General features: G+C 42.9%; 2 protein-coding genes across 4 annotated transcripts; one reads left to right on the forward strand and one right to left on the reverse strand.

Moving 5' to 3' along the window:
• Positions 1 to 323: 323 nt before the first annotated feature.
• acot11b (acyl-CoA thioesterase 11b) lies at positions 324 to 8,245 on the forward strand. Of its 3 annotated transcripts, none has more exons than XM_071908611.2 (16): positions 324 to 466; positions 1,624 to 1,822; positions 2,800 to 2,869; positions 3,480 to 3,540; positions 3,650 to 3,751; positions 3,860 to 3,995; positions 4,104 to 4,257; positions 4,512 to 4,631; positions 4,814 to 4,952; positions 5,116 to 5,171; positions 5,270 to 5,336; positions 5,471 to 5,554; positions 6,020 to 6,153; positions 6,543 to 6,674; positions 6,871 to 6,997; positions 7,250 to 8,245. In XM_071908611.2, exons 2-16 carry the CDS (start codon positions 1,633 to 1,635, stop codon positions 7,406 to 7,408), a joined length of 1,731 nt encoding a protein of 576 aa, XP_071764712.2. In that variant the 5' UTR covers positions 324 to 466; positions 1,624 to 1,632; the 3' UTR covers positions 7,409 to 8,245. The 3 variants fall into 3 exon arrangements, with proteins under 3 accessions (XP_071764712.2, XP_071764713.2, XP_071764714.2); XM_071908612.2 differs by having other exon boundaries at positions 3,866 to 3,995; XM_071908613.2 differs by lacking the exon at positions 6,871 to 6,997.
• Positions 8,246 to 9,242: 997 nt separating this feature from the next.
• lrriq3 (leucine-rich repeats and IQ motif containing 3) lies at positions 9,243 to 12,152 on the reverse strand. The gene is made up of 5 exons (XM_071908546.2): positions 11,883 to 12,152; positions 11,044 to 11,370; positions 10,819 to 10,949; positions 10,573 to 10,723; positions 9,243 to 9,869 (listed from the first exon to the last, which is right to left on the reverse strand). Exons 1-5 carry the CDS (start codon positions 12,150 to 12,152, stop codon positions 9,243 to 9,245), a joined length of 1,506 nt encoding a protein of 501 aa, XP_071764647.2.
• Positions 12,153 to 12,748: the final 596 nt, after the last annotated feature.

Raw genomic sequence — 12,748 nt, forward strand, 5'->3', positions numbered from 1 at the left:
GATTTTTACGTTTGAATTGCCTCTTTAAGTTTCTTCCAGAGGGCCTAGACAAGTTCCACCTTAAAAATTTGGACGTAACTGTAAACTGTAACCACTACAGGGGGTGTTTCTCTCTCTCTCTCTCTCTCTCTCTCTCTCTCTCTCTCTCTCTCTCTCTCTCTCTCTCTCTCTCTCTCTCTCTCTCTCTCTCTCTCTCTCTCTCCCCCCATGGCAAAATGCCACTTTGAGTTGTAGGGTGTGTGTGTTTGTGTGTGTGTGTGTGTGTGAGAGAGAGAGAGAGCGAGAGAGAGAGAGAGAGAGAGAGAGAGAGAGAGAGAGAGAGAGTTGAGGAATGGGGGAAATGGAGAGAGCCACAGTGCGGGCTGCAGTCTGCTCTTTCTCTCCCGGTGTTTATGTTTTGTAGCCGGTATTTATTGGCACTTCAACTTTATCGCGACTTCATCTCCAGCAGCGACTTTTAAACCGGGTAAGCAGCCATTTATAGTTCATTTTCGATATAAAAACAAGAACCTGGCGTTACTGTGTTTTAGTTAGGCTGTATAGTGACGACTTACTTGACAGCCTAAATGACAGGATTATATAAAATGTCTCCATGTCCGCCGGGTATTTTCTCTTTCATTTGCACATTACAGCTTATTTTAAGTTCATGACACATTGCTGGATTCATTTCATATCTCTTTAAAGTCGGTGTAGAGGTCACTGCAGCGATGTCGCATGTCATCCAACACGAGAGACAGGTGACCACTACATGTGCGGCTTGCTGCAAGTTACACTGCAAAGACTTTTATCTGAAAATAGTTTCCACCAATGCTCATTTACCCTGTGTGTGTGTCTTGAAATAGTTTGCATGTTTGCAGTTTGCACAGCTGCTATTGACGTTTTGAGTCCCAACCTGTTGTTTAAAAAGCCTATAGATAGTCATTCATCTATACTGGGGAGTTTATTCGAGAAAGTACATATTCCAAAGTTTATATGCATGCAAGTAGATGGAGGTTGGACTGGCAGTCACATCCAGTGCTATTAAGTTGTCATTACATAAGTAGCTATTCCAACATTTCTGCATTTTGTTGCTGCAGGTAGAGGAGAAATGTTGAGCAATCTCTCAGACGACAAACTGAGCTGCAGATTATTTAAAGCGCCTTGTTTTCAAAGCACAAAACCTCTTTTGTTGGAGCAGTGGCTGTGGTCCAAATGACCCAGCAGTTTTCAGATTTGTAAGGAAGTAGTCAACAAAATCCAGACATTTTTACATCCCAAGTGACCTCTTCCTTTTTGGTAAAGCTTTGATTTCACTTCCTCATCGCCTCTGACTCTATACTGAATCGACCTTGGGTAAAAAACATGTTCAAGTTTTAGCCCCTCATCGGCTCTAGATGGATTGTTTCTGACAGATCAAAGTGTCTCCTGCTGAGTGCCAGACAGACTTCGATCAACTAATCTGTTTTGTTTGTTTCTCTCCTACGTAACAACTGATGTAGTATTCATTTCATTATTGCAACACTTATGCTCCTTTAAATGTGATTTGTTAACTGAAAAAGTCAGTTTTTCACAAAATCACAATGCACAAACAAGACTGAAACTGTGGCTGACGCTGAACGTCCTGGGTTTCCTGTATCTGTCTAGTTGTGAGTCATGGCGTCGGACCGGCCAGGTGAAGACGCCATCCAGGACCCCCTGTTCATTCTGGAGACTGGGGAAGTGTACAGAAACCCCACTGAGGTGAAGATGAGTCAGATCGTGCTGCCCTGCCACGCCAACCACTGTGGGGAGCTGAGTGCCGGACAGCTGCTCAAATGGATGGACTCCACCGCCTGCCTGTCTGGTAGGCAAGCATCGCAAGCCACCTGACATTTACATTTCAGGGGTTTAGCAGATGCTCTAATCCAGGACGATTTACAACAAGTGCTAGGTATAAAAAAAATGCAAATACGTGAGCTAAGTATTTCTTTTGAACTCACAGTATTTTTCCTAAAACTCAATTTCATGGCAAAGTACCACTTGGTCATACATAAGCTGACAAAATGACAGGGAGTCCGGCCTCAAGACCACGTTTCTGACGTCCATTATCGGATGTTGACTCAACTTTTTCTCGCCAAGATAAAAATGTTCCGATGTTTTTCTTCACCTGGTCCACCTTTGTTTATTTTCTCCCAAGTACTACAAACAGTTTAAGGGATTACATAGTAATGTGCATAAAGTGCATAGTATGTAATGGTCCTCAAAGTTTTATGCATTCATTTATTTGGAAGTTGAAGAGTATAGCAGAGAGCTCCTATACCTCTGTCCTTAAGGAGCTCCTAAAGCATTAGTTTTAAATTTGGTCTTGGACTTGAATAGGATTAAATTTGCTCTGGTGTCGGTTTTGACTTGGTCTCGGCCCCCTCTGCACCTGGTCTTGGTCTTGGAATTGACTTGGACTTGAGGGGGGTTATTTCAAAATCTGCCTTTATACATTAGGCTGTTGATGCCCTACTTTGCAGGTGTCGGTCAGAACAGGAACGATAGACACAACAATGAAAGTCTCTACTGCACAATCAAGGGCTTCAGACCTGTTTTGTATTTAAATATATTTAAAGTATCCGTATAGCAGCATCAGATAAGATTGGGGCCTTCGTTAAATGTATTTAAATATGAAACAGGTCTGATGGCTTTCTGTGTGTGACAGAATATTTCCATCGTTGTACGCCTTTATGGATGCACAGCTTTATGGATCGCCAGTTTTCACTGTCCCTGGCTTGTGGATGCTGTGAGGCTTCGTGCTGCACTTCCTAAATATCTGTGTAATCTCTCCTCTTCCAGCTGAGAGGCATGCAGGTTGTTCCTGTATCACTGCCTCCGTGGATGACATCCACTTTGAACGCACCATAGGGTAAGGATGTACTAACCTCCCAACAGCTCTGCCAAAGCGTTTGCCAAAGTTTGACTTGTACAGAATGTGACTGAGCAGACTGAGACCAGCTTCCATTCGGTGCCTATAGGGAGGAGAAAAAGGCAGCATATGCAATCCTCAGCCAAAAAATGTTGACTGGTGGTCAACTTTCAGCAAAGCTCGAAGTGCAAATGCCACTAAAAAGTCTACTTTCTGTGAGAAAACATTCGCGACAATACAGACAAAACCAATCAGAAACCAATCAGAATGCTTTCAACAAAACTGCTTTTTTTAACAGCCGCCGAAGCATTTTCAGGTAGCAAATAAATGTATTCGTTTAAAAAGGAATTCCTAAATGGAGCCTGTTTTTTCAGATTACTTCTCACACATGCTAGTCACTAAATGAAAATATCTTGTCTGTCAGACTACATTTAAAATGCCGCCTTGTCCCTAACTTTAGGTAGAGAAAGCTGGACAGTGGCGACCGATCCTCTGTTGAGCTGAATTGAGCATTATGCCACAGAGTAGATGGGTTCAGATTCTGTTGATAGTATAATCACTGCTACATGTTGATAGTAAAGAGAGATCTCTGTCTGTCTGTCTGTTCCAGGGTGGGACAGGTAGTCAACATCATAGCAAAGGTCAACAGAGCCTTCACATCCAGTATGGAGGTTGGTGGATGCAATTTTTGATTTCAACGTACTGAACATTCATTTTATGTCAGAAAAATTGTACAGATCTGTTTAGGCTGCTACTAGCGATCATGTGTGTTTGTTTCAGGTGGGCATCTTGGTCACTTGTGAAGATCTCTACACTGACAGGCAGTGGAAGGTTTGTCACGCCTTCGGCACCTTTGTTGCCAGACGCACTGAAGCTGGGAAGGTACGAGCCAAGAGACGGATGTGAATACAAAGGCATCCTGCAAACACTGATCTAACATTTCCTTGGTGTACTGTATGTGTGTGTGTTCATGTGTGTATGTATACACAGGTGCAGCTGAAGCAGGTGATCCCGCGTACACAAATGGAGCAGATGGAGTACAGCCTCGCAGCAGAGAGGAGGAGGATGAGGCTGATCCACGCTGAGATCATTACAGACCTACTGAGCAGCAGCACCGCTCAACTCGGTACAGGCTCTACACATAAGGCTTCATAACACAGCACTTGGCCAGGCATGCGCGCCATTAAAAGCCTGATTAATTAAAGTGCCTTGTTTTTGCGTGAACTCCCACCAGGGGAATGTCAGGAGTACCAGGATGCGGTGCCAGCTGAGCGGACACGAGTGGAGAGTGTGGAGCTGGTGCTGCCGCCCCATGCCAACCACCAAGTCAGCACCTTTGGGGGCCAGATCATGGCCTGGATGGAGAATGTGGCTACTATTGCAGCTAGGTGTGCATCTAGTATTGACATTTTTCCCGATTTAGCTGACACTCTTATCCAGAGCGAGTCAAAATAAGTGCAACAGTAGATTAAGCTTAAATTCCTAGATTGGCAACATTACAAGCAGCTATAGTAAAGAGGCCAAGGGTCAAAACAGCAGCACACAGACACAGAAGTAACAAATATCCCTGTCTAAAGATATTGTAGCGTTTGAACTGAATTTGCTTCGATTCAATCTCTTCTTTTCTCTGTATCTTCATTAGTCGCTTGTGCAATGCTCACCCAACCTTGAGGACCATAGACATGTTCCATTTCCGCGGCCCGTCTCACATTGGTGACCGACTGGTACTGAAAGCCATCGTCAACAACGCCTTCAAGAACAGGCGAGTCTCCTCAGCATGACAAGGTCTTACTTCAGAAGCTCTAGGCGGGAGAGAAACTGTTCTGACTCCATCTACTGTATGTTTCCCCAGTATCAGCATATCTTAATCCATCTATGTGTGTGTTTGTGTGTGTGTGTGTGTGTGTATGCGTGTGTTTGTGTGTTCATACTGTAATACTGTAGTATGGAGGTGGGTGTGTGTGCGGAGGCCTACCAGGGGGGAGAACCGCTGCGTCATATAAATAGTGCCTTTATGACCTTTGAGGTGCTGGACACTGATAGGAAACCATGCACGTTGCCACGGATACGACCCGAGCCTGTGGTGAGTTCTCCAGGTGACCAACATCTTAGAGAGTGTGTTGCGTGCAGTAAAGGTCCTGAGTAGTGCCTAAAAAATAAATTACATTTCATAAGTTTACATAATTAGTATCCTTGTGTCAAGGACTTAAGTGTTATGCTTTATTATGCCTTGCTTTGTTTGACAGGATGGTAAAAGGCGATACCAAGAAGCTATTGCCAGAAAGAAGATTCGCCTAGATAGGTTAGTATCTCTGCTCAAAGTTCATATGAACGCACATGAATGTCAGTTTCTCTCTTTCCTCTCTGAAAGTGTGTCATTATTGCGCTGTTTGTTTACAGGAAATACATCATCTCCTGTAAGCAAACAGAAGTGCCTCTGTCTGTACCTTGGGACCAAAGTAACCAGGTATCACAATTCTTTCTGGCTAACAGAAGCACACACACTTGATAAAGCATGTGGAGTGGCCAGTAACAGATATTGCCACCGTCTCCTACCAGTGTTCAATTACTGTTGTTTCTCTCACACAACACGTTTTTCAGATGTACCTGAGCTACAACAACGTGTCAGCACTGAAACTGATGGCTGCCAGAAACAACTGGGTATTAAACTCAGAGAAGAATAAGGTAAGTATTGTTTGTAGCGGAGGCCTGAGATTGGTTTATTCCTCAGAATGAAGCTTGTTAAATATTATACCTGTTTTGATATCGTCTTCCCCCATGCATTCTTATCTGTGTCATTTTTGGCAAGCTGAAAATGCAGTCACAGTGGCTGTGCTCAAAGTAGCCCCATATTGGTTTAATTAAGTTGTGGAGCCATGTGGAATAAGTCAGAAAACTTTGCTTGAAGCTGAAACTTTGAGATTACTCTCTCACTACCCCTCTCAAGAAATCAATTTGAGCGTTTCAGAACAGAATAGAAAATAGAATCACACTCAATAGCTGTACAATTATCGTGTTTGCAATTTCTCACGCACCCGACATTTTATCTAGCAGGTTTGTCAACAGTTGAACTTGATGTGTAAATACCTGGAAAGGAATCTATTTAGAGCCTGAACTCATCTCCTCTTTTTGGATATGCTCCATTCTCAGGTCAGTCTGTACACACTGGAGGAGAACCAGATGTTGTGTTTTAAGGTGGAGACGCACGTCAACGTCCCGGCAGAGCAGACCTTCCATTTGCTGTCAGACCTGAGGAGGAGGCAGGAGTGGGACCGGCATTATGAGTCAGTAACATTTATCTGACCCAGAGTGACTTACACTGAGTGCAACAGTAGAATAAACTTGAATTCCTAGGTCGACGGCATTAGAAAAGAATGCAAGGGTAAAAGGTACAGCTCCCAGACGATAGATAAACAGCTATTCCTGTGCAAGAAACAGGAACTGTTTGTAATGATGCATGTGAAACTTCACACTGTGAGCCTCCAACTGTTTTTAACTATCAGTGATTATGTAGACTGATTGTTGCAAACAAAAACTCACTCAACAAGTCATGTATTTAATTGCCTTAACTGCCAGTGACAACAGTGTGAGACTGATACATAAAATTGATTTAATCTTATATCTTTCGATATCTTAATTTTGTCACATGCCCATTATTTTGTGGCTGCTGCAGGGAGTGTGAGGTGATCAACCAGGCGGATGAGGAAGACACTCTTTATCGTATCGCTACACCGTCTGTCAGTAAAGACGGCAAAGGCCAGGACTTCATCTTGCTGGCATCTAGGAGAAAACCATGTGATGCAAGGTACTGTACCATACTAACATAATGAACACTCAGAAATGACTCATCTTGACAGCACCACTACATGTTTCTTGATTTCCTTTTTGTATTATTATATTACTTGTATTATCCTTTTTATGCAACCAGGGTTATTGCCTCTCTGCCTTCCACTTGCTCTTTCATAAAGCCTTCTGATGCTATCCTCTTTTGTCCCTCTCAGGGACCCATATCTGATTGCTCTGCGCTCTGTCACTCTGCCCACTCACCCTCCCACTGACGACTACACCAGGGGAGAGGTGCTCTGCGCTGGCTTCAGTATCTGGGAAGAGTCCAGTACTGTCACCAAGGTGGGCCAAATGAAGGGGGGCGCTTAGTTCAGCACGCACGCTTGCTATAATTATGCATGATTCGTACTCTTATCACATTGCTGCAGCAAACTGAGCTAAGCTGTATGACCGGTGTGGTCAGGCATAAGTCAGAGAGAGTAACAAAAATGCAGTTACAAAATGAGAAGTAATTACTTTTGATTAGTAGTTAATTAGTAGGTGAAAAGGTTTACTGGACCACTCTCGACCAGCATCCTCTGCGTTTTGTTTCAGATCACCTACTACAACCAGGCCACTCCAGGCGTCCTCCCCTACATCTCCACAGACATTGCTGGGCTCTCCTCCAGCTTCTACTGCATTTTCTCTGCCTGCAGCCACTTCCTGGAGGCCAACAGGGACAGCCTGGCCGCTCTGCCGCCCTCCGCACTGTGACACAGCAGGACTGCCACGGCCCACGCTCCCTACGAGAGGAAAAGTAGTAATCAGTAGGAAGGAATAGTATCATCCTGCTGTCTCTGCCCCATTTTCCCTCTGTGGTGGAGGTGCTGTGCTCTTGAAGAAGCCAATGTTGAATGTCACTGTCTCAGGCTGCACACACTGAGCTCACCAGACGTCTCTACAGTGGATCTATGGGATGGATTGTCTCAAGAGATAAAACCTCAGTTCATCCTGTATGACTGTCCATTCTGAAACTGACAAGAACATCCCTAAAAGGAAGAAAAATTTGGCCAGGAAAATGTATGCCTCTCTCTTTTAAGGACTTGCTACTTGTTTTTAGCAAGAGTAATGGATGTGAAGCAAGAGCTTCTTTTTAAGCCTCTTAAGTTTTATTAGAACTGATATACCATAATAACATATTTTGTGCAATACTAATCCATAGATGAATGGATCATATGTGGGTATATCAGTAGTTTCATGTATTTAACATGATTTCCACACCTGATGATGTTGCTATGGCATCTTTTTACAGTAACTATCATGTGAATAAAAGTAGTATAGTTTAAGCTGACATGTTTGTTTTGTAATAGTTTATTTTCTACCTCTTTGAGTAAAGTTCTTAAACTATCTGATTGCTGCCTTAAAGTATAAATGAGTCAAGATGTACTTATGTGTATTTAGTGTGATTATGATGCCATTTTAATTTGACACTATCGTGTGCAATTTTAGAGAAAACCACATGCACTGTTTGTTTAATATATTGACATGAACAACGGCCAAGTATCTCACATGACAAGCTGTCTTGATTTAACTCAAACAATAAACACAATAGACCAGTGGATTATGTTCGCTTGAGTTGTTTGTTGATGTTCACCCCCTCTTTGCATTCCTAGCATTCCTTAATCATTTTTTACGTACAAAAAAAAAAAAAAAGACAAACACAGCTTGCAGTTTTAATGCACTGTAACTCGTGATTTTAGTATTGTAACAGATGCAGGCCAGCAGGGGAGTATAGTGCAGTCTGATTGAAGCACATAGGTCTTTATCCTCTTCTGGCTGGACCTCAAACTGGCCGCTCTGACTGGAGCTTAGAGGAGCTGGGAGCTACATGTGCTTGCCAGGTATTGTACCTGTTCCCACGGTCGGCCTCACACTGCCTCCTGGACAGCAAGACAGAGAGAACAAGACCATGAGCTAATGCAGCTGTAATTAAAAGTATATATATATATTTCATCCTGTGTAAGCCTAATCATTGGTCTGCAATGATGAATGTTAGAAATCACAAACCGTAGGTGGACAGATCAAGTCTTCAAATGTACCTGGTGTTGATTAGGCCAACCTCTTATCATTGTCCAGTGTGAGTTTGTCTATTGGTAATGTTATGTTGATTGTAAAGATATATTCATTCTGGTATTTAGTGTGAACCAGTGATACTTATCAATGTTTGTTTCTTTTGGTGTTAACCTACCTTGAACTTGGATGCATTCATGAGATGTAAGTTTAAACCCTTCTTGAATAGTAATTGAGATACTTATTTTGTTGAATAGTAATAGAGACATTACTGTTTCTTTGTTATGTTAAAAGCTGGTTTTAACTCATCCATACATCCTTCCACCTACCAAACCATCTGTATTATTACCCTTTCATCAGTTAAAGGGAAGAGTGCTATCTTTGGGTCCTTGTGTTTTTAATGGACATACTGGTGTCAAGGCTTTAGTTGGAGCAGTCCAGGTACAATCCTTTACATGAAACATGGGCAGACACAAGCCCTTCAATAATCCTGTGAAATAAACCTGTTCTTGAGATGTTCCTGGTTAAGCGTCTCACATTACTTGGCCTGCATCTTGCAGCTCGCCACCCGTTCGCTCTTCTCCCGCCGGACACTGAGCAGCCTCTGACCTGTGCTGTTCTTGTTAAAGGCCTTGGTCAGTGCGGCGTGCTGCCCGCTGAAGGCCGTCATCAGCTCCCACTCTGAAGCCACCTTCTTCTTCTCCTCCAGGAAAGCGCCGTGCCTCTGCCTGGCGTCCTGCACCTCCCTGTCTCGGCTGGCTCTCAGCCTCGTCAGAGCGGGCTCCATCTGAGCGCGCTCCTTCTCCCTCTCCCACAGCACCTCCTCCCTGCGGTTCTCCATGAAGTTGTGGCGCTGCATCTTGACGCCCTGCCTCCACACCAGGGTCTGGTTTACCAGCTCTGTCTTTTTCCTCATAACCTCGGCCTTTGCCTGCAACCTGTTGGCACGTTGACTCATCCGGGAGGCATCGACGGAGCCTTGAGAGCGATCCATCAGCCTCATCTCGGCATTCCTGATTGGACGATATGGTTGACGGTGGCAGACGGGCCTGGGAGGTTTCGGCTGCTGGGAGTGAAAGTGTTGGATGGCTCTGCGGATGTCTTGGCTCTCCTGGCGACGGGACATGAGCATGTTACTGCGTGGGTCCGCTTTGAGTAACGGGACCTTAAAACAGTGAACACGAAAATTCAACTTCCCAAGGTCTTTTTCAGTCTCTCCGCCTACGGGAAGGGCCCAATCAAAGTGAGTGAACAGGGTAGATGTGGGATGAATTGTATTTCTATTATGTTCCTTTATTTATTTGGAATAATCACCCTCCATGAGTTTGCTGTATCTAAGGATTTTGCTGCGGTCTGTGGGATTGTGCAGAGGATGGAAGTATTTCTTGGCTTCAACTGGCGCCAGAAATGTCTCCTCTTGTATAACCTGTGACAGAAAAAAATTCATCCAAAGCATTGTAATCCTCAGAAAAAACAAAAAAAAAGAAAGAAATAAAAACACTTCAGTCAAAGCAGTATGTACCGGATGTTGAATGATGATTAAAAGATTACCTCTGGAGAGTCTGTTTGCGTCAGTTTCTTCAAGTTTACTATCAATCTTTGGATTTTCAGATCTTGCTGCTCAAGCCTCTGAAAAACCACAGCAGATAACAATAAACTGTGCACTACATGTTTATAGATCGTGCATTAGATGAACGTAATTTATCTGATTATGTCAAGACTCAGTCCTGTTGCCTTTCCAATCACAATGCAAGAACGGACCCAAACAGCTAAATATCTTCTACATACATCAAGATCCTGTCTCTTCCTGGATTCTTCTTCCTCTAATACTACTTGCATCACATGCTTGACTGGCGTTTTGTACAGACCTGCACTTCCTTTTCAATCAAGCACTCTTTGACCCAGCTGTCTTCTTGGGTCTGTCTGGATTTAGTTGTGTCTTCGGCCTTGGGCTCCACCGGGGAGACAGGTGTAACACACAGTCTCCGCTTCTCACACCGAGGCACAGCTTTGACAAGTCTACATTTAACAGAAAGACAGAAATACATCCAAGGTTAGGGTTCATTCTTTTCTTGATAAATCATGTGTTAGGCCTACTTTGATTCTGTATGTACCCAAGACTTTTCCTCTTCAGATGACCCCGAATCCATCGCTGGATGATCAGAGTTGGGGAATAAATCGCCTGAATCCTGTTGATTTCTGAGATGGCTTCCTGTACTGACCTCATTTCACTCGGATATGATCTCTGCATGAGACAATTTCCAAACAAAATTATATTGTAGAAGGAAAATTTTACCTTTAAAGACAATAGTTGGATGATGCAAATATCAATTACAAACCAATGAAGTCGATGGTGGGTAAAGGTTCACAAAAAAATTGGGATTTAGGGCTTTGAATTTCAGAGGAAGGTGCCAGTTGTCAATTATCTCTTCATCCGAGATCACATTGTGATCCAGGGCTTTCAGAGACAATATGCTGTTAACGATGCATTGTCTGTAGTTTCCTTTCAGACTGAGTGGAGTGTCATACAGGGTTAGTCCAGTGAGTTTTTGGCAGCCGCCTAATCCCTCGATATTCTCCCTGGTCAACATATTGTTGTCATGGAGATTAAGAAGCTGCAGCTCTCTCAGTCTTTCCCAAAACGATGCACCGGGAAGTTGGGTTATCTGAAAGACAATGCAATGTGTAATATGCAATGCAATGCTGTTATATAAGGTAATATACACCCTAGGCCTGTAATATATGGGTTTTGTCTCAGTTCATCAAGTCAAGCAAATAAAACATGCAACTAACGATTATTTTCATTATCAGTTAACCTATCGATTATGTTTTTGATTAATCGATGAATCATTTAATCTGTAAAATGTCAAAAATAATGACAAATGCCCATCATAACTTCCCGGAGCCCAAAGTGATTCTTAAAGTTGCTTCCTTAGTCTGACTAGCAGCCCAAAAAAAACCCAAATGATTCATTTTATAATGATATGAAACAAATATTAGCATTTGTGAAGCGGTAATCAGGAAATGTTTGGTATTTTTACTTAAATGGGTAAAACAATTAATCGATTATCAAGATTGTAATACATTAATTTTCTGTCGATCGACTAATCGATTAATCGACTAATCGTTTCAGCAAGTAAACATCAGTCAGTCAGTCTGAGTAAGAGTCACAACCCACCTGGTTTCCTTTCAGGTCCAGTTTCACCAGATGAACACACTCTATGAGGGCGTCTATCTTTGTTATAAAGTTGTCTGACAGTATGCAGATCCTCAGTGACTTGCAGCGTCCTAAGTCTTTCACATCCTTCAGAAGCAAGCGGCTCAGGGTAACCATAGAAATCTGCTGAGGGTCTCTCACCGTCTCCTCCTCGTCAAAACCTTGCCCGTGGTCCAGTATGATGGACTCAGAGCAGGGCAGCCGCAATGCTTTCTGGGCGTTATGATTCATATCCAAAAAGAGATCATTCACATTTTCAACCTAATCATTTTAATAGATAGGCTTGTTTGTTTCTTGTACAATAACGTATTTCAATCACAGCTTTCTGTTTAATGATTAAGCTAACCGTAGATAAAACGTGTAGTCCAGGATTTGTTGCACCGTTGTCATGGTAACTGGTGTACGTTACTAGTGGACGCCTACTCTGAACCAGAGCCATTCTGCTCTGAACGATGTTTAGGAATTTCTAATCAATAGGAATTAGCTAATTGTTAGCCAGTTAGTAGATTTAGCAATCCACACCCAGGCAAAACCGAATAAATATTTCACTATTTCTATTTTTTTTTTGTTGACTTTACTTGATCCAAGTAAGATATACAGTATGTTACAAGATTTGAAAGAAAATCAACTGTTGATTCAACAACGGTGATTCATAACATTACTTTCTTCAATGTTACAAGGTATGTTACCTCTATAGCTTGAGTGAAACATTTGAGTGAAGCATTTTAGTCTGCAACAGGAGGATCTATCAGGTGAAAAATGATTGGCCAATTCACCACGTGCTCTGCTCACTCCCCGCCCACGTTGTAAACAACCAACCCGCGTGA

Source organism: Centroberyx gerrardi, chromosome 9, assembly GCF_048128805.1.
Source record: "Centroberyx gerrardi isolate f3 chromosome 9, fCenGer3.hap1.cur.20231027, whole genome shotgun sequence".
In the NCBI taxonomy this organism is placed as follows: domain Eukaryota; kingdom Metazoa; phylum Chordata; class Actinopteri; order Beryciformes; family Berycidae; genus Centroberyx; species Centroberyx gerrardi.